The following is a 25,656-nucleotide window of genomic DNA, read 5'->3' on the forward strand; positions in this document are numbered from 1 at the left end:
ATCAAATCAAGTCCTTTCCTGCCGATTACTGACTTTTCTGGCGAAATATTAAACTGAAGTCATTATATTTGGCTGCAGGTAATGAACAATTTAGCAGGCATTTATGAAGGACAAGTTAGTTCTTCCAATCTATTTCTGCTTTAAATTAATAATCACTCTCTTTTCCCCTTTTTTCTTCCCTGGCTTTCCAGATGAGAGAATAACTGTCTTCTCTGTGAGCCAGTAACGGCATCATAGCCATGCAATTTATTAAGGGGACCAGGAACAGAGGTAACAACAAAACTGAGACCAGACGGTTTCTGTGCTGATTACCCAGGTGTCACCTAATTCAGAATGAACTGCAGTGCAAACATGGGGAAGAGTTAAAACCACAGTGTGCACCACCAACGCCCTGAAACTCTTGCAGAAAAGCAATGAGAAATGAGACGTGTTTTTTTTCCTAAAAAAACCTCCATTTTCTCCTTCTCCCTCCATTGCCCCAGGGTCCCCCAAATAAAGTGCTTTTGTGGCAAGTGAAAACCAGAAAATGAAACCTTGATTTCATGTCTGAAGTTAATAAAATGCAAAAAAAAAAAAAAAAAAAAAAAAAAAAAAATCCAACAACCCTTCTTCCCCTTACAAGTTCTTGCTTTAGCAAACCAAGTTTATTACTGACTAGCGCTAAGGAGCACAAGGCCAAGCTGTGCTGGCATGGAAAACCGCTGCACCAGGGAGGCAGCTGAGGACCTGGGGACCTGCCTGCGTGGGGAAGTCACCCTACAGCAAACACTCAGCTGCTCTGCAACAACTTTGAGCTCACTGGGCTCTTGATGGCGCTAACACTGCTTTGGCAGGCACTAGGAAGGTCCACCTGCAGGGTCAGTAGAAACCTGCTAAGGATGCTGTGAAGCTCATGTCCTCTTCCCTCCCACTGACCACCCGCACAGGGAAGCCCTGGAGCACCCTCCGGGTCAGCACCCCTCAGAGGCCTTCTCGGATGGAAGGAGGGTAGAGGACATGCAGCTGGAAGCCTGCCTTGCTGTGCCAGGGATTTAAGCAGTTATGATGGTGGTGTAGCATCATTACCAGGCAGTCGCTCTCCCGAGGCCCCGTGCACCCCGCGGCACACTGGTTGTGGCAGCAGTCACTGGGCACCTTTCCCCTGCACCGGCCAGAGCACTGCTGCGCACAGATGACTTTTGTTACTGGAAGACACAAGCAAAAACAAAAACATCAGGCATGAAGAATGTTAGAACTGTATTTATTGCAACGAGATCAAGAAATATGGAAAAAAAGGTCTGATGCAGGATCTGTTCTAGATTTTACCCCTGGGATGCGTGTTCTGTCCTTATATAAGGCCAGCGCTCTGGAGGGGTGAGAGCTGGTGTGGGTGGTGATGAGAAGGGATTGTGTTCAGCCCATAATTATCTTGGCTCTTGCGAGGTGCTAAGCACTCCGGTCCCAGCCAGCAAACCATGGCCTGCTTAGAAATAGCATCCAGGTCCCTGTGGCATCAATGCCTAAATCAAGAAAAATTCTGTGGAGTCATTGCATCTTACAGCTGGACAACAGAGCAGGATCTGGCTCCATTTTGCTGAGAAAATCTGCTATTATTGGTGCTAGCTTTGGGAAAAAACAACATGAAAAGAGAACTGCCAGGACTCTCTACTATAACGGGAAACCGTACGTCGTTGGTGTGGTGTTAGGATCCCTTCAGAGCGCTAAAAATATTTCTGAAATTTCCAGAGAGAGGGGACGCCCAGTCAGCAAACTGATTTCATACGTGAATTGTATTATTTTTCTTTAGGCTTCAATTCCTTGGCCAAATTTTATCTTCATTACTCAGCTCCCACTGGGTTTGCACCAGTGCAGCAACCCAGATGAAGAACTGGCCCCAATTCAGCGTTTTGCAGGGAAGAAAAACCGCCTGCAACATTTTGTTGAGAATCCTGAAATCATCTCCATTTGAATATCAAAGCAGAGAAAACTATAATCAGAACAATTTAAAAAAAAAAAACACAACACCCAGAAATTAATGGCTAGCATGTGTTTGTACCAGAGACGCAAAATGGGATTGTTTGTTCTCTAAAAAAAAAAAAAAAAAAAAAAAGACTGATCCACAGACCCTGGCATTAGATGTCAGAGAAACCTGATGGCTAACCCACTGTGCTGCAGCGCCCCGAGCATCCCAGCGCGGTGCTAGCCTGAGCGGTTACCAGCTCTGCAGCTGGCACAAATGAGCTACAATACCATCAGGAACTCCTGTAAGTCTGAAACAGACGGTTGTTAATTAACAGAAAGTTATTGGTAAGTGTAACCTGCTACAGGGTATATAACTGATATTTTAAAATAATATTTCCTAGCTTTTTCCACTACACACTTTTATATGCAAATTGTATTATTTCATTTCCCTTGTAAGTCTGTAAGCAAGATGGTATATTTTCAAGGAAACAGATTATTTCCACAATATGCATTAGCTTCTCCGATAGCAACTCCTCCATTCAACTAGAAATGGGGGAATAAAAGGCGCATTGTTCTACACGAACAGCATTTCGATATGATTTTTTTTATAAGCGTCAGCAGGGGAGTAAAACAGCTCGTCACTTTGATAGCTATTGACTAGAGCTTCCTGCTGGAAACATAGATCACGGCAGGCATTTATATTTCGTACGAAATATCCCACATTTGTTGAAGGAGAAAGATATGCATCACCCCAAACCTTCCCACACATGGAAGCGTGGGATACGTTTTCAGTTGGCCAGATTCTCAAATGCCTGGAAAGGAGAGCCAGAGCCTGCAAGCAGTTTTGCTTTGCACGCTCCCAGTTACCCTCCCAAAGCCAGCACGAGTCTGCAAATGCTGGGAGCTTGCAGGGCTGAGACTTGGGTCTCGCCAGCCCCTGGGACGGCTGTGTGGCCTCCAGTGCAGGACTGACCTGGGCAGGGCTTTGTGAGCAGCAGCCACTGCCCACCTCCAGAGCCAAACTGCAGAGTGGAATGAAAAACTCTAAAGCTTATATTAAATGAAGAGAGAAAGGCTCTGTGTTCTTTTCCCTTAAGCTCTAGAAGGCGTACAGCTCTGGCCTGATACTTGCAAGCAAGAAGCTTAGGTGTAGGTGATTATTTGCAATGGACAGCAACATCCTATCCTTGGTTTTCATTTGTGTTATGTCTAGACCAGCAATCTTTCCACTGAACCCTACACAAAACAAAGAATCAGAAACAGTGTATTTCCCTACTTATTACAGAAAAAAGGAAATAATAAAGTAGCAAAACAAACTGGGATGGTCTTCTTAGCCTTTACTTTGGGAAAAATAAAGCCTTGCAAAACCTCAAGCATGTTTCTGTCACTCCCTCAATATTAGACAAGCATCCTACCTGCACAAGTTTACAGTAAGGCACAGGCAGCCAACCTGAACAACCTCATGATGCCAAATACCTCCACTGACAAATTAGAAAATGGTTATGCATTTTCTGAGAGCCTTCCCAAGGTCCTCTGAGTACAGCATGTGGTGTGATCACCCACATGAAGGTGACACCTTTTGCATTTACAAAAGAAACCTATGGGGATTCCAAAGAGAGCAGTTAAAGCCAGCAAAAATCAGGTTATGTTGTTGCTTCTAATAGTAGAAATCAATCTGAAGTATCATTAACTGGCCTGCGGGAAACAGCAGGAAGGCAAACAATTCACCACACAGCTACCGCATTCTTTCTTAAACAGTAAAATAACTTCACGAATAAATGTTTGTAAGTGAAGATGGGAAAAAGTTAGAGGTGACAGATGAAAACTTTCAACATGGGAGACAGCTGTGGTCCTTTGCCTCTGGAGGAAGAGCACATCTGCAGGGAAACTCAGACCCAAGTCAAGCCACCCCGAGGTTTCCCCTCCAGGAATGGAGCCACCCGGGGGCAGCAGGCACAGCCTGGTCTGCGCTTCTGCGGAGTGGGCAGCGGGCCATGCCCACCCATGGTGCGCTTCAAGGAGCCCCAGCATAGCGGGATGCAGAGATGGGCAAGTGTGAAATACGTCACTAATTCACGCTTAGCGGGTTACTTTCTCAGCGGATAGAAATTTAGTATGTTGGAGCACACAAGATACTTCTTAGTTAATCTGCAGGCTTACGTGTCTGGCAGTTCTGTTCGCCTGGGCCCCAGCAGTGGTCTTCTGTGCAGTTCGGATGGCATTTGGGACCTAAAACACAACAGTGGAGTATTATATTCTATAAGCGTGGAGAACAACATCACGTGAGTCACAGAAAACAAAGACTCGAGCTTCCCTTCTCGATAAATCAAGAAAGGAAGCACCTATATACCAACACTCAGAAATTTTGAGAGCTGGACCTTAAATCTTTATTGTGTGTTCACCTCTGGCTTCCTACATGCGGTTCCCACACCTTTGAGCAAGTGAGTACAGTACCCAACCAGTCTAGCTTATGGAAGAGGTGTATTTTTCCCAGGAACAGGAATCTCAGCTACTGCCCAGCTGGACCTTCTGCTGGGGTTTGCATGCAATGGCAAGTCACCACCGGCTTGCGGCCAGGCATGTGCCAGCTGCTCGCTACAGGCCACATGTAAATCAATGTTTCTGAACAACACTGTTCGAAAAAGAAAACAAACCCAACTGGATTCGCAGGCAACCGCCAGCTACTCCGACCACAAAGTAATTTGACTTGTCTGCTTTGCGCCCTCCTCCCGCCCTTTGCCAAAAATACTGCTGGGTGTAGGACCACATGGCAGATGGACAGTCACTGGAGAGGCGGCAGAATGGGCAGACACCCTGCCTGACCCTGGAGGTTTGGCTCTGGGCTCCTTCCCATCCCTCCCTCCTTACGCTTTTCTTTCTTTTTCTTTCTTAACAACAGGCAAAGTCCCAGCGAAACAACTTATTTTAGATTACGGGCTCATTATTAAAACCATAAAAGGCTGTCTAAGCGGATTAATCTGGAATTCACTACTTTTAAGAGGCATTTCCTACTAGAGTGATTCTTCCTGCCACCAACACGTGGTTCTCCCTGCCCCCACTGCCCATCACATAGCTGAACAAACGCCAATAGTTGTCCAAGAGCTGATTGATTTGGGGCAAGACCAAAGAACTTTCTGTTTTTTTGAAGTTGAAAAGTCAAAGGTTAACATTTCTGTGGTGTTTAGAGCCAAACTCCTATGCTGACTTGTATAGTTTGCAACTCCTTGATTACACTGGGGCTCTGCAAAAAAATATGTCAACACAGAAGTTGGCTATTAGCTCTCAGGCAATTACGCAATGGGAAGAAGATAAAGAAAATATGTTTCTCCGCCAATTTATAGCGCCAGAAATGAAATGCTCAGAAATGAAAATAAACATTCCCTTTCCGTGAAATGACTGGGGATTTTATGAGGGACTCATAAGGCTGAAGGATTAGCTTGAGCCCACTCTAAGCACATGCTACACAAACTTTTGAATATAGGCTCATCTCCCTGCTGATCTAAAGCATCAGACTTATCGGCTTGTTTATCATTAATTTTGCAAGGATAACCTGTGCGGCCTAAACCAGCAGAGCTTTTACAGCACTCAGCTTCAGCCTTAGCGCTAACAAGGCTTCGAGTCCCACAGTAACTCCATGTGGGTTTTCCAGACCAGACTTCTATTGTAAACAGAAGATTGCTGGAAAGCAAACGAGTGCATGCTATCCTGCGCTGCCTTTGGAGAACACGTACGTAGGGTACTGTCTGAAATCCAGGGAAGGTTTCCCAAGAACTCCACTAAGCTGTGAGTTAAGGACCTAACTACCCTGAAAAATTACACCTTGGGGGAGCGGTGAAGAAGTGAAAGGACTTCCCTTGGAAGAGGGCTTGCTGGCCCTGCGTGCAGGGCTTGGCGGACCTGAAACCCACCGCACGGAAGATGGGATGTTTGTTTTCTCTGAAATGGGGGAGTGCACAGCATTTTTGGTAAGTTAGTACTCACAAGAAGACAGGTTGCTTGCAAATTCAAGCACCGTGAGAGGCTTCTTGCTCGTGTCAATGATGTCATTCCAGAGAACGGTGTCCATGTTGCACAGTTTGGGGTTGTTGCTGATTTTAACACCTCCATTGAGAATTTCTGCCATGGAAAGAAAAAAAATGGTAAGTGAAACAAACTGCCTAAGTCTCCCATCTCTGAACTCAAGAAGGGGAAATAAAACATGTACTTCTTCACCCTCGGGCACACTACACTATGCTGACAGAACAGGACAATCCACATAGCACCAGCACTCCTGATGGTGCCGCTAACACCGGGCTCAGACTGATGGGTTCTGGAAGGTCGGCTGCTGCTGGATGCCACTAAGAGACCAGCACATGTGGCTTTCTGCCTGGTGCCACCTCCAGAGGCCACTGAACTCAGCAGAGGTGGCACTGCTGGTATGCATACCAGAGACCATGTAAGACCCTAATTCACATACCAACCAGCTCCCACTGGAATTTAACAGAAAATACCGATGCACATGCGCTGGAATTAAATGATGCAAAGGAACAAGTGGATACTTCTTTGCCATTTTGGAGGACACAAATAAATCCCACCACCCTGGTGATGCTTTGTATTTTCTGGATCTTTCTGCAATGGGAAATTACGAACTTTCTTCATCTTTTGAAGAAGGCTGGCTAGCAGGAAAGCAGTTAGGAAACTGGGAAACTACATTCAGATGGGCTTGATGGCATATAACTCTGAGAGGAGATCTCCAGTCAGATCTCGATACCAATAACCTAACAGTGGAAGTTTGTTTTACAGGTGCCTCCTCCACCTCTTGCCCTCATCTCACCTGACAGCCGTTTCATCGGCAGTTCTCGGAGTCCCTGGGTTTTATTCATGTGGTAATTGGATAAAACTGCCAGGGCGTAAGAGTTGTCATACAGCACATTGCCTCGGATGATCTGGAGGTTTTCTAAGGGAATGACATCCACCATGTTAAGCGCGATGAGCACATAGCCTGCAACCTCCTGTATCGTCTGAGAGAACAGAAGAAACAAAGTGCTTAATCCATACCACTCTTCTACTCTTGACAGAGTCACTTTCCTCCTCCCACCCATCCAATCCATCATCTTTCAATTTTAAGGAATGATAAACCACTTAATCTCATTAAAAAGTAAATAAATACGAGAAGAAGAAGGGACTATATGGGAAATATTGTCAGGTACAAACTGAGCCTTAGAGCAGCTGCCAGGGGGTCATTCCAAAGGTTCAGCTTACCCCTGTTCCATCCCCAAGCAAAGGCAAATGGGGCTGCCTTGGGGATGCAGGAGAACAGGGCAAGCATGTACGATAGGGCAAGCAAGTGCGCTGCTTCCCCTGAATACTTGCCCAGCCTCCAACCACTGGCAGCACAGACACCATTTGGTTGAGGCTCTTATGCTCTCTCTTCTTTGTCCCTTCCCTTGCAGAGCCTCCAATGCTCAGCAGAGGGGAAGATCAGGTAACCTTCTCCCTCTTAAATAACAGTTACAGGACAAAAAGAAAAGTGAGGCACTGTCCCTGGATGTAGGTTAATTCCTGTACTGTGAAATGTGTGCATTTCTATCTCCTACAAAAATAACCATAAATGAAAAACCCTCAGGCTACCACTTAGGATACTTCCCTGTTCTGTGCAGACTACCAGTGAGGGTTCAAGAGACCTGTTGCATTCCTGGGAACTCTGAGCTCCATGGTCAAGCTGTGCTTGGGAAAGAAAAATGGCAACACCATTGTGTTTGTAACCCATATATCTGAACCACCTCTTTTCTGATGTTTTTGCTTGTTGCTATGATGAATTTTTTTTTTCCTTTTCTTTGTTCCCTGAGAAAAGCTCAAAGAGATTACTCCCCTCAGCCCAGAGGACTGACCTGTTTAATCACAGCTACCATACCAGAGCTCTTGATACCAGACACACACTTCAAATGGCAAAAAAACCTTCTTCCTTTACTGCCTCTTTCTTTGAAAACCTCCTAATCTGATAACTAGGCATGCTAAAAGCAGTGCATTTAAAACATCTTTTAACAACAACAAACCACCCCACCAAAACCCGAAGGTGTGATGCTAATGCCACTGGTGGCAACCTGGCAGTGGGGGAGCAGAGCTGTACCCCTTGCCCAGTCTCTGCTTGGTGGAGAACCTGGAGGTCCCCATGGCAGACACTGCTCCCCCCCATGCTGTGGCTGTGTTTTAACGTCCATCCCCTGCCTGTTCCCCTTGCAGCTTGCCATGGTTACTCATGCACTCGTGTACAAAACAAGGCAAGTGCCTCTATGCTTCGAAACCTGCCATCCGTGGGTTGCCGCTCTGCTTTGCCCAGCAGCATCACGAAGCCTCTTGCACTCTGAGAAGCGAGGCAATCCGTAAAGATGTAAAAACATTTATAAGTAAGAAAAAACCCATCTGCATGGCAGCCAGCACATTGAAAAGCTACTTCTCAAAGTACCTGATTTAGTACAGTAGGGTTGAGCCTATCCTGCAGCCTACAGGTATGCTGAGACTATGATCTGCAATTTCTCTGACACTAGCTAGCTATGGTTTTGGATCACCACAGAATTTTCACAGGGAGTTGATCCTTTGCCCTTAAAAAAATGCTGCATAATTCTTTTAGCAGGGTAGGCCACATTGGCCAAGAACACTAACCTTCAGGAAAGAGAGGTCACGATTGTGCTCCACGTATGTAATCTCCAGGTTGCTGAGTACCACCTCGCAGTTGTTGTACATCCTCTGCAGGCTGGTGAAATGGTCTTCCACATGTCCCAGTTGGGTCAGCTTGTTATTTGTCCCTTGACAAACTGTGGAGGAAAGAAGAAAGCTCCATGAAGGAAAGCAAGAATAAATATGGGGTGAAGACTTGTTGCCCACCTGTCTTTACAAGCACCACACCAAGTGAAGCATCAGCACAGATTCATAAGAAACTAGAACTTTATCTTGCAGACCGTAATGGCAATAGTGTAGGGAGCGTCCCACGATTTCCAGGCACAGAGGTGTACCAGAATTAAGAACTGGAACAAATGGAAGAATTTCATGGTATGTTCAGCTCTGGCACACAAATCCACCTAAGCATGCTTTGCTGCTGGGGAAGAAACTGGTGCCACACAGAGCACCACCGAGACTACAAATATTTATAATGGCATGATGGAAAACTTAGTCCCCACCTGAATTCTCTTACTCTGTTTTATCCAACCTACAGGAACTGACAGAAGTGATCACCACTATATTCAATTGTAATGAAAGAGCAAAATGCAAACTGCTTTAAAGTAAAAAAACACCACACGCAAGCCCCAGAAACTCTGTACTACTCCAGTCAGTCCCTGGCCTATTCCTACATAGCTAAAATTAAAACATCTCCCAGTTATGCTAATACAGAGGAAAGGAGAGTGATACAGAAGGCAACATGGTAAAAAACTTCGCAACGCCTTCCAGGTGGAAAGCTTCAGCCCATCTTTGCTCTTCAGTGGGAGCTATTCGTCACTACAATGCAACCCCAGACTGACCTCATGGCTTTCCATGACACACTGGAAGAATTGCATTCTTTTAACTTGCAGAAAATAAATGAAACAATACTTTTGTAGAGCCTTAATTCCTAGAAGCACCAGACACAAACTGGAACACCACTGTTTGGGATGCTGTAGAGTAAACAATAAAGACTCTTGACAAAGCTGGAAATAAGTTTTGGAGCTAATAACATAAGACAACTGAACAATCAATGTTTTATTAGTAGGAAAAATAACATAATAAGCAGTGATAAAGAGGCACTCATCAATCATCAAAACCATTCACTGAACATGTGTTACTTCTCAGTATAGTCATCACCATTAAGAAGCAACAGCGATAACAGATTAAATACTCTTTGTCTATGTTTAAAGCGAGGCTATTCACTCACATTCCTCAATTATTTCTCATTATACGTCTAGATAAACATTACGGTGTTTGGGATCAGCGTCAACTGCTAGTAAACGGGGACAGTTTAACAGGGGCTGTGATTACAACATCCAAGTCGCTTGTTACTACACGATCCTCAAGTGCAGAAAATGACTCTTTTTACATTAGCCTTGAATTTCTGTAATGGACAAGAAATTTCTAAGCAGGATTTTCTGTTCAGTTGCAAACTTAACTGTTCCAGTGCGTTCATGCTTAAAATCTGCATTTGCCACCTTCTGCCTCAAGTATGAGAAACACAAATTATCAGCCAAAATCACAGGAGGGGTCTTATTCTGTGGAGTGGTCACATTTTTAAGGCAGAAAGTTAAAAATGTTGTTGTATGCTTGTCTGCCTGGGGAAATGTGGTGGTGTTGGGGATGGGAGTGAAGACGCTTTGAACTGATTGGAAAAGTCAGAGTCCTACAAGAGATCATCTTGAATTTTAAGCAATGTTGTCCTCCAACCAAGGAGAAAGGCAGTAATAAAAGATTCTCAGTTCAAAATCTCAGCTCGGATGCTCAGTTTAGGCATCTCAGATCTGATCTCTAAACTAGGGTGATTTTGAAATGCACTCAAATACAATGCAGGAGCAGGTGCAGATTGGACTGCTCACAGAAATGAAGACATCTAAGTCAGCCTGTTTTGGTCTTCATGGTCCACAAATGGCCTGATGCTCTTGTGGAACCTCCAGAGTTAACAGCAAAGATCTGCCCTGGTACTCAAGACAGCCCCTATGCAAAAGCTGCAGGGTTTGTGCTACATGTGAACCAAAGGGAGGGTGGACGGAGGAGCCTTCCCTGGCAGCATCCTCCTGGCCGCTCATGCCCACCGCTGACCCTGCGTGGCTTGGCACCAGTCAGATCGTACCACAAAACAGTCTGGCTCACCGAAACAAGCCCTAGGAGAAACTGCACACATTTCAGTGTGCTTCCCTTGGGATCAGGCAAGCTTTGGAGCTCTGAACTTGGGTCAGCTGTCTTGAGAAACACAGACTTTTTCACTGCTTACTAGATCAAGGCTGATGCAGCAGGCAGAGCGCATGGTTACTCTTGCGCTTCTCCCTCTCCCTCTCCTACGGGGCCACTCGGTGAACCATGCCAAAGAGTTGATCCAAGCTACAAATAATGCAGAACAATAAATAAATAAATGGACAGAGGGTATTTTTAGCTCAGGAGAGCTTACCGATTTGGTTCACCATGGTGCCCCATGAGCCACTGCCTCAGGAGCAGCTCCGAGGACAGTGAGGAGGCAGGAGCCTGCCAGCCTGTGAAGCTGCAGATGGAAACCCAGACAAAACGAGCTCTGAAGAAGCTTCAGGCTGGTCCTCCAGGACCTACTTTCTTCCCCTGTTGTGTAAGTAGAGATCACTTTGATGGCTTTCTACCAAAGGTGTCTTAAGCCACACGCAAACCCACTTATCTCCTCCTTCAGGCTCATCACATCTTCTATGCCGTAAACAGTAGATGAGATGTTAGTTACGATTTGGAAAGCACAAGAAAACGCGTTGCTTCTGTCAAGATTTCATGGCTAGCATCAGTCAGACCACCCTACAGGAGCTTCCCCCCACATGCACAAGTTTTTGTTTGCTCTAAGAGATAAAAGGCCAAATCCTTGTTTGCTGCAGAGCGTGCTAAGTACATCCAAAAAGTGAACTTCATCACAGCAGTATTTACCAAATGAGAACCTGGGTCATAAGCAGTAAACGCTGAGCAAATAAAACTCAAATCAAACAAAACAAGCTAAACCCCTGCAGCATTATTATTGAACTCAGGCAAAGGTGCTGAATAATTTTCCAACTAGAACATGTGGAAAGAGAAGAAAATGACCTGCTTGCATCTGATGAATAATACTATTGCTTATGAAAACTGTTCTGAAAAGATATATGCTATAATTATTTGTAAATAATACTACAGTGTGAATGCCATTCTGGCCAGAGGCAAAAGCACAACGAGGTGCTCACCTTGCTCCAGAGTTTTAAGTGGGACGTGCATGCTTGCATGGAAGGATTATATTATGATGTAACCCCTACTGAGTTTGACCTCTTTGCCCTCCAAAGGACAGATTTTGATGCCACATACATTCATTATATACTTCTGTTTCAATGTGCAGTTTAGTCAGAACTATCCAGGTTTAAGAGTTGGTGGTGGGTATGGCTACTCGCAGGGGACTGCTGGGGGCTGCGTTAGTATGCACCGTGTAACATATGTCCCTTGTGGACACTTACACATAGCTGCAGCACATTTGACCTTTATAGAAGAGTAAAAAAAAACAAGAGAAGTTTCATGATAAAGATTCAGGGTGAGGATGTCCCTGACCAGTAGAAAAACTGAGATCCAGAACTGAACTTTAAGGCATGGGCTGATCCCTAAAAGACAAAAGCTTTGCTCTTATCTGTGATGTTGATATAATAAAAATACAGCCAGTCCGGAAAGTTTTGACACAGAGAAGACATCCCAGGAGACCACCATCTGCAGCAGCAGCAGGGCTGCCCACTGGGAGCGTGGGGCTCTCCTGCCCCAGCCCAGGTGACCCACTGGACCCCCAGAGCCCCAGCGATGTGCAGGCTACCCAAAAAGTCTGCAGAGCAGCAGCATGGCATTACCACCACAAGAATTTTATTTCTATATGATGCTGCTCTTAGCATGCATGCTGCACTTCCTAAATGGCGAAGCGATGTTGATCTTGAATCAGTGACAGTATTACGTCAGCCTAAAAAATGCAGATAGTGCTGAAATGAGCCAAAAGGTCAGGTGCTGTATAAGACAGCAGCAATCAAAAAGCTGAAGAAAGAGGCACTCTGTACTGATAGATCCAAACTCGCTGAACTCTAGTGCTTATGAAAAGTGCAGGGTTGGCTGCCCTGGATCCTATAATCTTCTCTCTGCTCACAGATCCTTGCTCCCGTTCTCTGCCTCCAACTTGGCCTTAAAGGTGTATTTCTAGGTGATGCGAATGGGTTCACCCCCTGCAACCCTCTGCTCCTTGGCCTTTTTTGCCTCTTATGCAGCCCAAAGAAGTGGAGTGAATCCAAGGCATTTCCTAAATGGCATTTTCCACACGTGATGGTAGGGAGACAGAAAGCATCCATCTGGCCATAACGCTAAGCCACTATATTCTCCCAGATCCACACAAGCTCAGATTAAACAAAGTGGTCCCTGCAGCAATTGCCCTGATAGAAGTGAAATCTATCTTCATCTTTTCCCCAGAAAATCTCTGATTACTGAAATCCCAATCCTGTCATGCATGTTTGTCCCAGACTTGAGAAAACCCCTGGAGAATGCTTTGAAACCAAATTATCGCCAATCCCCAAAGCATCAGCTGTTTCTGTGCATGCTTAGCCTGCGTCAGTCTCCCTGCAGCTCTGACAGACACATCAAAATAACTCACAAAGGCAATTTCAGAGACATGCAAGTCCATTTTCATGCTTCATATATCACTTACAATTCTATATGCCCTGACATAATAAATTTATATACTTTTTCTGCACACTTTCCAGCCATTATTGACAATAACGGAAAACTTGCAGACAAGAGATATTTATTCAATCTGCCAGCATGTTTATAAATATTCCTCTCTCCTCACTCATTGGCAATAATTTCACTTTGTAATTTTTTATATATTTTTTTTAGGTATTTCATGGAAAGGCAGTACTTTCTCAGGCACTTGGTCCAGATACAAAGCTGCTTCTGAAAGCCAGGGGAGATAATGGCACTCGGTGTCCTACCATCAGTGCTGCCCACAACCAACTCACCTTAACCAGAGTGTGAGTGTGGGGAAATAAACTTTTAAATGAACTGGAATAATTTTGTAAGACATGCTGCTCGACATAGGTTTGCATGGGCAACCACACCATCCCCAAACCCCGCCACTCACACCCCCCAGGTCAGGCACAAATCGCTTCCCCCTTACGAGGGCTGCGCTGGCTTCACCTGACAAGGCCTCAGAAATTACAGAAGATGCTTGTATCACTCAGGCAGAATCTGCACATCAGCTATAAGGGCAGGTCCCATATATCAGTGTGTTTTTTTTAAACCAACCTCAAAGAGAATTCCCTTACAGCTATCAAACAGATCCAAGTAACCTACTGTGGAAACCAGAAAAGCGCAGCTACTACTGCCAGGTCACCAACATAATGGCATTTAAGCTTACGAGAAAGTACTAGAGCAGACAGGACATTTGTCATTATGACTAGCCTAATTTCTGGTAAAAAAAGAAAGAACCATACAATGCTTTCCCTAAAGAAAATGGAGTATGAAATATCAAAAGGCTGGAAATAGAAAGTGACGTTTCATTATATGTGATTAAAGTTTAAACAGAAACACTTCTGAGGTTCACCAGCTCCTCAGCGCTACAGAGATGTGATGGAGGAATTTCGTATTACTGGGCTGGGCGTGTTTTGCATCCTGAGTCCGAATTTCAAGAGGGAGGAAAGTCCATGTGACACAAGAAGAAAACCAAATCTGCTGCAATGTGCTGTGGGAAGTTACGAAAAGGAAAGGAAAAGCTGGAAAACAGGTGAGGAGTACAAACAGTGCTCAGATGCAGGCAGATGTTTTCCCTTGAGAACAGTGGTTGCAAATGCATGTGATGCCTAAAACCCCCAGTTTCAGCTTAATGAACAGCAGCATTTGGGCACTGGAAATGCTGCCGCAGAAGATAATAATTTTTGCACATATTCAAATACTTTAATTTAAAACATTGTGAAAAACAGCCTCATGTGGCTGTACCAAGTCCCTCCTCAAACAGCGTGGTTTGGAATAACGCAGTTACTGAGAGTAATTCCAACTGTTATACACACCAGGAGCAAAACAATGACAGAGCTCTTAAAAATATTTAGATGGAAACTGTAATTGCAGAAGTGACCCAAAACTAACGCCATAGTGCAGGAAAATAATATGCCTTAAGGGAAAGCTTTCCCAGATGGTTTCTTATTTCTATTTACTCGACAAAAGCAACTTTTCCAGTTAAATCTAATTTTAATTGCCCCTGTTAGGAGTGGAGATGTGCCCTCCAATGGCAGAAGTCACATCCTGAATGACAAGGGACAGAGGCAGTGTGACAGCTGAATGGCCCGACTGCTGGTGAGTGTCTTCAACTGAAAAAATAAATAATCATATACAAACCAACTCGTTCCTGAACAAAAACCTCTCCAAAGTCAGAGCATTTCTGACGACAAGAGATTCAGCCTTATTAATTCCCTAGGGTGCTCCCTCCGCCTCATTATCATTTAATAATATTTCTATTTTTCTTCTCTGTTTCCATTATTTAATTCAGCATGTATCTTCATTAATCCTCCAGATTAAGGCCAGACCAGGATGTGCTGAAACCAGTCTTCACACTGGCTTCAATGCGAACTGCATGGGGGATTAAATAATTCTCTCACTGCCGCCAGTGTAGATTTGGAGCAACTACAAGGATAGGGTGGGCTAGCCCAGAGTTTGAGCTTTCCCCTCCAGATGCCGTAGGATGAAACTGTGGGAGGGATACAGATATCTTCTGTAAATACCAGCAATGTCAAAGAAATGAGAACTGTGTCACCTTCCAATTTTTTATAGTTTGGGAAAAGGTTGCTTTCTAAATGTGAGTAATACATGGGAATTTTTGGAGGGGCTGTTTCTAGCTGGGTACTGGAAGATAACGAGGGTTTAGATCAGTTTTCTTCACATGGCTCTGTCAGTGGTCTGTAAGAAGACATCAAGGGTCTACTGTTGAGGATGCCTGTAGATAACACAAATGTCACCAGGGTCTAAATAACAAAGAGGGACAGATGACCAGTGCAGGCTGGTTTCTGTAATTTAGGAAAATGATCCCTCTGAACAACATTATTTGAACTATAGCCAAAGGCAAGATCTTACATCAAAGACTGAAGAACATGTAGACAGAAAACGGGGTGCTGGGATGCAACTGCCTAGAAAAGGACGTGGGGATAATAAGAGGTGACCAGCACATTGCCTGATGCAACAGAAAACCAGAGGCACTGGGTGCATCAGCGGGAATACGCCGAGTGGCAGGGAGGCAGGAGCACACTGATGGCCAGCAGTGTCACAGCACGAGTGGCAGGGAGGCAGGAGCATGATGATGGTCGGCAGTGCCTCAGCACTAGTGGAGGGGAGCAGGAGCAGCTGATGGTCAACAGTGCCCCGGCACATCCAAGACCATGCTGCACTAGAGGGTTCTCCTCTCCCGGCAAAGTGGGTGCCGCTGGGTACAGCTCCCGCGCACTGGCATGCTCTGCTGGGGCTTCAACTCTTCTTCAAGCTGCATTTCATCAGCCCATGTCCCGGCCACATGGCCAGTGGCTAGCGCAGGATGACCTTGCCTGGAGGTTTTTTATTGAGGGTGGTGGCTGGAAAGCCAAGCTCCCCCAGATGTGCTCACCAGCAGCTGGGGTGCTGCTGCTGGGCTCTCCCACTGGCACCCCGTGGGGAGGCTGCTCTAAAGGAAACCTCGGGCTTAGTGAGGCTTTCTCTGTTGAGCTCAAGGTGAACGGCCGGGTCTATTGCAAGTGCAATCACCAATGAACTCAAGTAAATGAGCTGTTCCTATGATTTATTAGCGAGGCAAACCCACGAATAAGGAAACTTCGTATCTATCAACCTCTGTGCAAACACATGCACACATATATACACAAATGTTAACAAGCAGTTTATAAACTTTATACACACCACTTAATAAATTTTCTACAGAAAACCACTCAGGCACCTTCCCCCACTTTTTAACCATCTTTATCGAAACTCAGGCCACGCTGACTGCGTTACTTGAAATCAACATGGACTTTGAGGTCCCCTCTAGAAGTTTCTCCACATGAGCCCAACAAAGCAGCGTGACAGGCTTGGTCCTACAAGAGCAGACCAGGCAAAGTGATGGGTTCATGCCACAGCTGCCAGTTTTAACCTTGTGGTTCCCTACGTACAGCGGGGCAACTGAAGGCGGATGCTTTAAGGTGGAAAATGCAGCTTTTCAAGTCACAGTTTAGACACCCAAGCAGCGTACAGGATGGGGAAACACCACTGAGTGCTATGGAGAGGAGCAAGACTATGGAAATCAGGGAGGGGGGAAAGGCAGGGTCGGTGGTGTATCCGTAACGCTGGATAGAAATGTTGCCATGCCACTTAACACTGGGTCCTCCAAGAGAAAGCATTGCCCGTGACTGTGTTTCAGGACAGTGACCTGCGTGAAACCCACACAACTGGCCAGAGTAAGTCTGTCTTGCGCTGCGGAAGACAACCCCAAACAAGACCATGGAAGGGGCAAAAGACCATAGTGTTAGTCCCAGCATTCTCCATGCCCTCCAATGATTCCCCCAAAGGATGGGCCCATCAGGTAGCACAGCCTCTGGCTAACAGTCCGTGGCTGCAGCTCTCCAGCTTCACGCTCTGGCGCAGCTACTACGCCCATCACAAAAAACCTGTATGCACCCACTCGGCAGTGCTCCGGAGCAGGACAAGGGCCATCATACACCCCCATCCATGCAAGGTTCAGGCCCTGGGAAATGTTGATGCTTCTTGGCATCCACAGTGAATTTTTTATTACCACATTGCTGCAAGTGGTGTAAAAAGCCTGCGTAGAGTGCAGCAGCAAGCGACTGAGAGACCTCCAACAACGGGCATGGTTCACTGAGCCTTTAATCTGGCGAGACGTGTGTGGCAGGGGTGCGGCATCTCAGATCTACACCAGGATATTTGGGAAAACAAGGGGATGACAACGGATACGTAAGCCTGTGCTTTGTGGTCAAAAAAATTACATTCTTCATTGTTGTTTGTTCTGGCAGCATCTAAGGAGCAGCAGGATTTTATAGCGCAATAAAAAGAAACTGAAGATGTGTGTCCATGAAAATGTGGGACCAGTTTATAGCTATATCAGCACTCAATTGTTTGAGATTTTTTCAAAATGAGTTAATTTGAGAAATGAGAGTTAAAAGCACTAAGCTGCGAGCACTTTATCACGTGGGATTTCTTAAGACAGTGCAATAGCACACGTTCATTTGTGCCTTCCAATGAAAAGAAATCATGTTTTTATTTACATTAAATCAAGCCTTATGTCGAAACAAGCCGTTGTGCTCATACACGTACTTCTGAATCCCTTGAGGTGTAAATTCTATGTGAGCACTCACACACTGACTCAAAAAGGGTAATAGAAACAACTTAAATCTGATTCCAAGCAGAAGACTAAAAGCTTGCTCCTACAAATGCAACACATTCTTATTTTTTTTTATCCAATAAATATATTTACACACATACACATATAAATGTAGTTCTCCCAGGTGACTATAATGGCATCTCTAGAGACTGCAATGTATCTGCAGAACTGCTGCATGCACAACAGCAACTGTGCAAGTTCTGTTCGCTCACTACCTTGAACATCACGTGCCCACCTCCACGATAATCCCAATCGACTTCTGTGCATGGTTCTGCCCACTGAAGCTGCAAGTGCTGCCAGCAGCACAGCAGATGCTGCATCAAGCCACCCGACCCCTATAGCTTCATCACTGCATGATGCTTCCTCCAAAGCTGGTCTATAGCAAGGAACAATAGGTGGAACGTGTTCCAGCTTCCTATGGATTCAAGTTGGGAAGCTACAGAATGAAGAATCCATGCCCCAAAATTCCCCAGGAGACATCTTGCCCTGTAGAATGGGACTGCCGTCTCAAGCAAGGCTAAAACAAGACAAAAACGGCTGGCAGGACCAAGATAAACAATATTTACTGTTTCAAACAATAAAGCTACTGTTAAGTTATCTGTACTAAGGTAGCAAACGACCCATCAGCTAACTACAAAGAACAAGTAAAAGCTGATAAAAAGCTTTAAAAGCTTGTCTCCAGCTCCCCACATTCATGGGAATGAATGCTATGGTTAACACTTACATTGGGGCTTCCAGCTGAAATTTGGGTATTTGCACATGCTGACGAGCAAGCAAGTTAATACATGCTGCTGGGTTTGAAAACCCTCCAATAATATTTAAGTTTAAAAGGAATAGCTGAAGAGCATATTAAATGTAAATGAGCTCTGGATCACCTTTTGATCTTCATTTAAGCCTTGACTAAAACTCAACTGAAAGACTGCTATTGAAACCAATGGGATCTGAATCAGGCTCTTATTTCACTTAATTTAACTGTGTGAAATTCAATAAAGGAGGTAAATAGACTTTCTACTGCCCTTTATTTCTGGTAGGAGGAGAACTACAATTACATTTTGAAAGCACAGCTAAAAAGCCACAAAGTGATTTAACAGCACCTGGGTAAGTTTTGAAGATGGAGACCAATTTATCTTCAAAAGTCTGGGAAGAAAAAACATTGAATTTAGTCGTCGGTACTATAAATGTTGCAAGTTATGGCAAGTGGACTGCTTTTAGAGTCAGTCTTACTTAGCAATAGGGAACCTCAGCCACATTTAATGCCAGAGTTTAGTTCTGTGAAGAAATGTAAACAAGTTTGAACATCTTAAAAGGTACTTGAAATGCACGATTACTGTACGTTACATGCTGTTCAAACCCTGAAAAGGGTCCCCTCTCCAGCTTTTGATTTGCATAGTTAACCTCTGCCATGCGGCCTGAGCTGGAAGGCAGACAGCCTTCTGCACACTCTTTCACCCTCTTCAGCAAAGCAACTGCTCCATGGTTGAGTACTGAGCCCAGAAATCCTGCAATCTGAACCCCAGAAATGTAATATTAGACTGGGTAAACCACTACTAACGCTCTGACTTGCATCATCCTAACACCCATTTGCACGGGTCCCAAAAAATGAGATGATGGGGTTTATCATTTGTTTTGATTGGGTATAGAACAGAGCCCAGGCATGGGTTTTATTTCTCTCTGACCTTGCTGAAACTGCTCTTCCACTTCCTCCTGCGTCTATTTCTCCAGTTCTTTAAAAGAAACATTTCTGCTTCTGTGTATTTGAGGCCCATATATGCAACACGCTGCACAAAAGCCTGCAAAGCAGCTGTTACTGTGGTAGACTTTTGAGGATCCCTTATTGATATCTTGTCCTTGAAAAGACTAATAAATTTTATATAAATGTATTTTGTATAAATTAAATATATAAACTGATATAAAGGAACAAATAAATATTAATGGATGGGTAAATGAAATTATTTTCTTTTCTGAAAAGAATGAAAATACAGATTTTTCAAAGCTGCATTGTCCCGTACCAGTCTTTTTAGGTCAAATTATTATTTCATATATACTCAGAATATGTGGCTGTTTAGTTGTGAGTGGTTTAAAATCATTATGAAGGTGACTGCAGTGGCTAAATTTGATTCTGCAACTTCTTTGTTCCCAAAGTTTGAGTTACGGTACTGGCTTCACCTTCCTCGTGGACGTGTTCTAAGGAACGAGGCAGGCAAAACACCACGCAGCTTTCTCAAACACAAAAAACCCCCACATGCAAATATGAAAATCCAGAAGATGCATGCAGATAAGGATTAAAAAAATCCACCCTTACATAAATGCCACAAACCTGCTTTAACATATTCCATTCCCTGCAGAAAAAGTTGCCAAAAAGAAACTGCTCCATCGGTTCAGCAAAGGGAGGAATAAACGTCCCCTTGTATACAAAAAGCTGGTAAATTAGCTACGACCTAAGCTACAGGGCAGAATGTAAAAATGTTATCAGGAGCAGTCATTTGGACTGTGCTTATCTCTGCCAAGGATGTCTTGAGGGGGGAAAAAAACCACCAAAAAAGAAACTTTTTACTAGTGCAGCAAAACGCATGTAGAGACATGAAAGCCTGACTGTAAAACTGTTCCCATTCACTCCTGCTCCTGCCTGCTCCCCTGTCCCCACAGCATTTCTTCTGCAAAAGGCTGCGCTCAAGTATTTTGATGGATAGAGGTTTTTGGTAATCCGCTGGGTTTGGATTGATACCCATCTCCACGACTAGAAATAAACCACTGTTGTCTTTTACTGTATTACAGCCTTTTGGAAACGCACTGCTGTGCAGCACCCTGGCATGGCCACCCCTCTGCTGCGACCCCGGGAGCTGCCAGGGAGCACATGATGGCCCTTAGCCCCGTTCCACACACAGCCAGAGGCACTTTTCTGTTTTCTAGAAGAAAATGGAGGAGAACAGAGCCAGGAACACCCCAGTGTAAGCTCCAGCACCAAGATTACTACTGCAGGATGGCCCTGCTCATCTGCCAAGCGCACACACTGCGTACCTGCTAATCACTCAGACGGTGCTGGGATGATTCCCACCTTCCGAAACAGAGCCGCACCTGCCTAAGAAACCCCACTGCGCATCACACCCCTGGCATTTCCTTGCCTTCGTTTTTTCGGTTGAGCAAAGTTTCTTTAGCAGGAGAATTAAAACCACATTCCGGCATATTTCTGGTATGCCACACGGAGGTGCCGTGTTTGTCTGAAGCCTGTTTCTTACGTGGAAATTCAAAGAAAGAAAGAATTGGTGGAGTTGCAAGATGGGACGATATTAAAGGCAAGCAATGTTAAAATTTGAGACCCACCACTCTAAGAATTTGCATGCTTGCTTCTTTAAGCTTTCAAGGACTTTCACTGGATAGTAGAAATATCAAAGAGAGAAGAAAAAAAAAAAGATGCAAGGCTGCAACTTATGAACCTCAGGTGAAAAAAATAAATTACAAAATCACACTTAGTTTTCCACAACATTACATTAATTCTGGAAGGATCTGGCTTTGGCTGCCGCATCCCAGAAAGTTTCCAAAATTGCAAAACAGTCACCCTCTGAGCAAACACACATGTCACACAGCCAGCCCTCCCACTCCATTGCGAAGTTGTTCCCTGTAGTATCTTCTGATAAGCCTTACTAAAACCAGAGCCATGTTATCTGGAAAAAATGACACCTAGCAAGTTTTTAAAGCTGTAGGTCTGTTTGGCTGCCTTTGATGCATTCGCCAGTCTTCTGTCGCTATCTATTGCTTCATGGAGGAGCTGCGGCAGCTCTTGTGAGCCCAGTAAGTCACCTAGCTGCAAGCGGTGAAATGCTACAAGCTCCAGAGAACAGAGCAGCTTTGTGTTTTAGCAGCTCTGTATTGCCTTCGTCTTCGCCCCCCGAAACTTGGAAACAAATACTCATCTTGAACAAAGCAAGCTATTTCTTCTGCAGGCTAGGAAATAAATTCTGCAGTGTTGAATGTGAGACTGTGGTGCTACCTTGAATTGTGTGGCCAGTCTCGGAAAAATAAAGCAGAACAAGCCTCTTCCCCAACTAGAAATAAAGTTCTGCATTACAAAACCTTAATGGCAAAGCATTTAGGTGGAGATTTTCCAAAGCAGGAATAGGAGCTTGGCATGCAAATTATACAGCACATCAGTGGGAAGTGGCCATCAGGGCTAGCTTTGGAAAATCCCCTCTTTAAGATGGATCAGTACTGCTCACACAAGGCTGGAAGTTCTGCCACTGGGAAGTAAAGCTTCCAAACCTACTATGCCTCCATGAAGGAACTTTCTGATGGAACGAGAGCACAAATTTTACCCCAAACACCAAATTACTCTGTAGATATCAGTGCAGCATGAGGGCATTTCAAGAGCTTGTCTCACTCCAAAATGACTTTGCTTGATTGCACTGGGCTGCAGTACACTGAAGCAATCTCATCGTTGCTAAGCATAATGCAACACAGCCTTAAAAATAATAGTGGTAAAAGAAAAAGAAAAAAGAAAGATGGCCTTATAAGAGACAGAAACCAGCTGCTGGTAGATTCATTACATCCTCACTCAGCTTACAAGCTCCCAAAAGGTTCTGGTACAGGAGTTGAGAAAACCCGCAGGAAAATCGAGCTTGTGATCTGAATATGTTATACAGCTATGGGATGTCTCTGCTGTCACCAGGTTTGCTTTTATAAGGCAGCCTCCGACAGAAGGGTTTTGTGTTTGAGCTCTCGGATCTCATAACAAAAATTATTGAGTGCTTTCAGAGCTTTGCCAAAATAAGTTTCCATTAAAAGTCTCAAAACAGTATATGGAAAGTTTCTGCTATACTCTACCGAACTCTCCCAATAAATGGCAATACAGTTCATCCTTGCGGCAAAAAAGCTCTGTTAGTGTGCATCTATTCCAGATAATGTGCTACTAACACATTAAGTGCGGGTCCAATAGTAACTCCAATGTGTTTTTAGGGTGTTGCTTTTCCCTCTGCATGTTGAAGCCGACAGTTCCAAGGAGGAGTCCCGTAACCCTTGCAACCACACTTTGCATGATGTGACTGATGCGCTGCAGGACGTTGGGACACAGCAAAATACTGGCATTCTGAAACCTCAGGACTGAGCTTGCTTTCTTGGGAGGAATTAATTGTACCCAGAACCATGGGGATGCTCAGCAAACACATTCTTACCTGCTCCTAATAACACATGTCTTCAAACATGCAAACCTGCCTGCTCTTTTTCAATTTAATTGCATTTATTGCAAAAATTGGCCTTCTATCAGCAAGGTAAAATACATTTTAGACTTCTAGATTAAAAAACTCACAAGGTGGAAAAATCTGTGTTGGCCTAAACCAGTGACCACATAAAGATGATGTTGCTGAAGCTCTGGTGCCAATACTGCTACTTTTGAAACTTCTGCCTTAAAGACTTCCTCCATTCTTTTTGGTTTTAAGCTCTTTTTAGATTCAAACTTGGCAATAAATAATCAAACCCTACACCGCAGAACTGGAAGGCCATCTCTTGATGGAATGCTTTTCACGATGACTGTTATGTGAAAACTTACAGAGAGGCAATAGGGTAACAGAAGCAGTGAATAAACATCCACATCTCTCAGATGGAGCACTGGAAACATTTTTTGCCTGTATTTTAGTAGAGGGATACTATTAGGTCTCTATGGCTATTACTGCAAAAGTGTATCATCTCATTCATTCCAAGACATTCTTTAAAGTACTTCCTCACCAGTGATTTTTAACCCGTGCTCTGCATCTCCCTGGGAGCTCCTGAATCATTTTCATACCCATGAAATGTGGATGAAAAGCAGGCTTACACTCGCTAGGCAGAGGTCTGTATCCTATCTTCCTTAGAAATACTATAGGTGCCTGCACATTGAGCAATGCTGGAAACCACCGGTATGCATAATCCCATTCCAAACGTCCTGTGAACTCCTCCAAAGCAACTCCTTCCGCTGACTTCCACCCCATGGCATTGCATATGCGCATGCACACACACATAGAAATAAATAAATAAACAAATAAATAAGGAAGTAAATAAACCAGTGGCCTCTTGAAGCCACTGTAGGTCTACCTGAAGTACTTAGAAGTGAGACTAAACTTGGGCTTGGAAGATAAGTGGGAATTCTCATCTCAAAGACAAAGAGAATGTACTTGCCTAAATATGATCAAAAATAGAAAAGAAAATATGGGGTATTAAAAATTAGTTGCTAGAACAACAGCTCTGCTCCATTTAACCATCACAAGCCCCTGGTGCCCCTGCTCCCTGACCCCAACAATACTCCCCATGAAGGCACATGGCTGCAGAGCTACCATTACCACACCAGGACAGTCCCACTCCCACCACAGTACCTCCAATCCTGGGGAGTTTTGTTGTTAGTTGTGGTTTATTGCCAAAAGTCCTTGTTAGGCACTTCATCTTTGCCAGATGGTGCTAAATGCTCTTTATCCCATTTTAATACATCTCTTGTTCAAGAACCACAAGCATGAGCAGACTGCAGAGGCAAGGTGACTCACCAATTTACTGCAGTGGAAATCAGCAACAGGTGAACAAGCTATTTGCACCTCTTGACCTGATTTCCCGCACCGCCCCCCCCCCCCCTTAAGGACTGCAGTTCTTAAAGGGGAAAAAGATGTTTCTGTCTCATCCTAGTAACCCAGTGCCAAAAAGGAAATAGTGCAGTAACTATATCCTAATCCTGCCTCCCATTCCTAGCATGAAGCTTCATGTCCTGACTCACATAAGGAAGCTGAGTCTTCTGAATGCAGAAAACCTTACTTGACCCCAGCAGTAACAACTCACAGTGCCCCCAGCCTAGTTCTGGGAGGCAGGCAGCCCACCCCAAAGGGCTTTGCCCCTTCCCTGGAGGGTCCCACCCCAGCCCAGGCTCAGGTAGGTCACACACCTCTCAGCACAGTGCTGCTCACCCAAAACCCTGTTCCAGCAGCTGGGCAGATGTTCCCCAGGGCTGCCCCGGGGCAGACAGGAGGTATCAGTATTGCACACTGATTTCAGGCTCTTCCCGAGCATGCACAGTGCCTACTGGCCTTCTGTGAAGTCTCCGGGTGCCAATGCATGGGCCCCTTAGCAAGCAAATGCTTCCCATCACGCACACGCTTACGCGAGTCCCCCCGTGGAGCCTCTGACATTGCTTCCTCTCTTATTTTCAATGAACACATGTCATCAACTTTAATTTATACAGAGTAATTAAAGCTCCAGATCAGATGCAGAAACACCCCTCTAACTGTATAACGAATATCCTGGTGCTGAAGACACGGTGGGCTAGGAAGTGCTCTGGAACAGTTCAGAAAGAACAGAGACTCCGTGTACTTTATACCTACATGTGATACCAGCACATACGTGGCTGCAAGGGAAAACCAACGCTGTCTCCATTTCCACAGGAGTTTATCACCATATAACTCAGACGCTGTAACTGTTTCCTTGCTCTGACATGAAAAGCTTCTCTCTTTGTTTGCCAATTGCTTGGAAAAAAAGGAGGGGGGAAGTTACAGGGTTGGGTTTTTTTTCATGTTCCCCTATGACAAACACTTGAGTTAGCGCAATAATCATTTCTCAGTGCTGGTATGTGACAGTGTGTCCCTAAATGAAAGTAGTCAGCATACTTATCAGTGACTTTAAAATGTACTTTATCCTTTATGGCACAA

General features: G+C 44.6%; 1 protein-coding gene across 4 annotated transcripts in view; it reads right to left on the minus strand.

Moving 5' to 3' along the window:
• Positions 1-25,656, minus strand: part of EGFR (epidermal growth factor receptor) — a 158,030-nt gene that overhangs the window by 37,539 nt on the left and 94,835 nt on the right. For all 4 annotated transcript variants that reach the window (XM_037385221.1, XM_037385223.1, XM_037385220.1 and 1 more), the window contains exons 2-6: positions 8,584-8,735; positions 6,755-6,941; positions 5,923-6,057; positions 4,102-4,170; positions 1,066-1,184 (exon numbers count right to left, since the gene is read on the minus strand). In XM_037385221.1, coding sequence (XP_037241118.1) covers positions 1,066-1,184; positions 4,102-4,170; positions 5,923-6,057; positions 6,755-6,941; positions 8,584-8,735 — 662 coding nt within the window. The remainder of the gene's footprint in view (positions 1-1,065; positions 1,185-4,101; positions 4,171-5,922; positions 6,058-6,754; positions 6,942-8,583; positions 8,736-25,656) is intronic.

Source organism: Falco rusticolus, chromosome 4 (genome assembly GCF_015220075.1).
Source record: "Falco rusticolus isolate bFalRus1 chromosome 4, bFalRus1.pri, whole genome shotgun sequence".
In the NCBI taxonomy this organism is placed as follows: domain Eukaryota; kingdom Metazoa; phylum Chordata; class Aves; order Falconiformes; family Falconidae; genus Falco; species Falco rusticolus.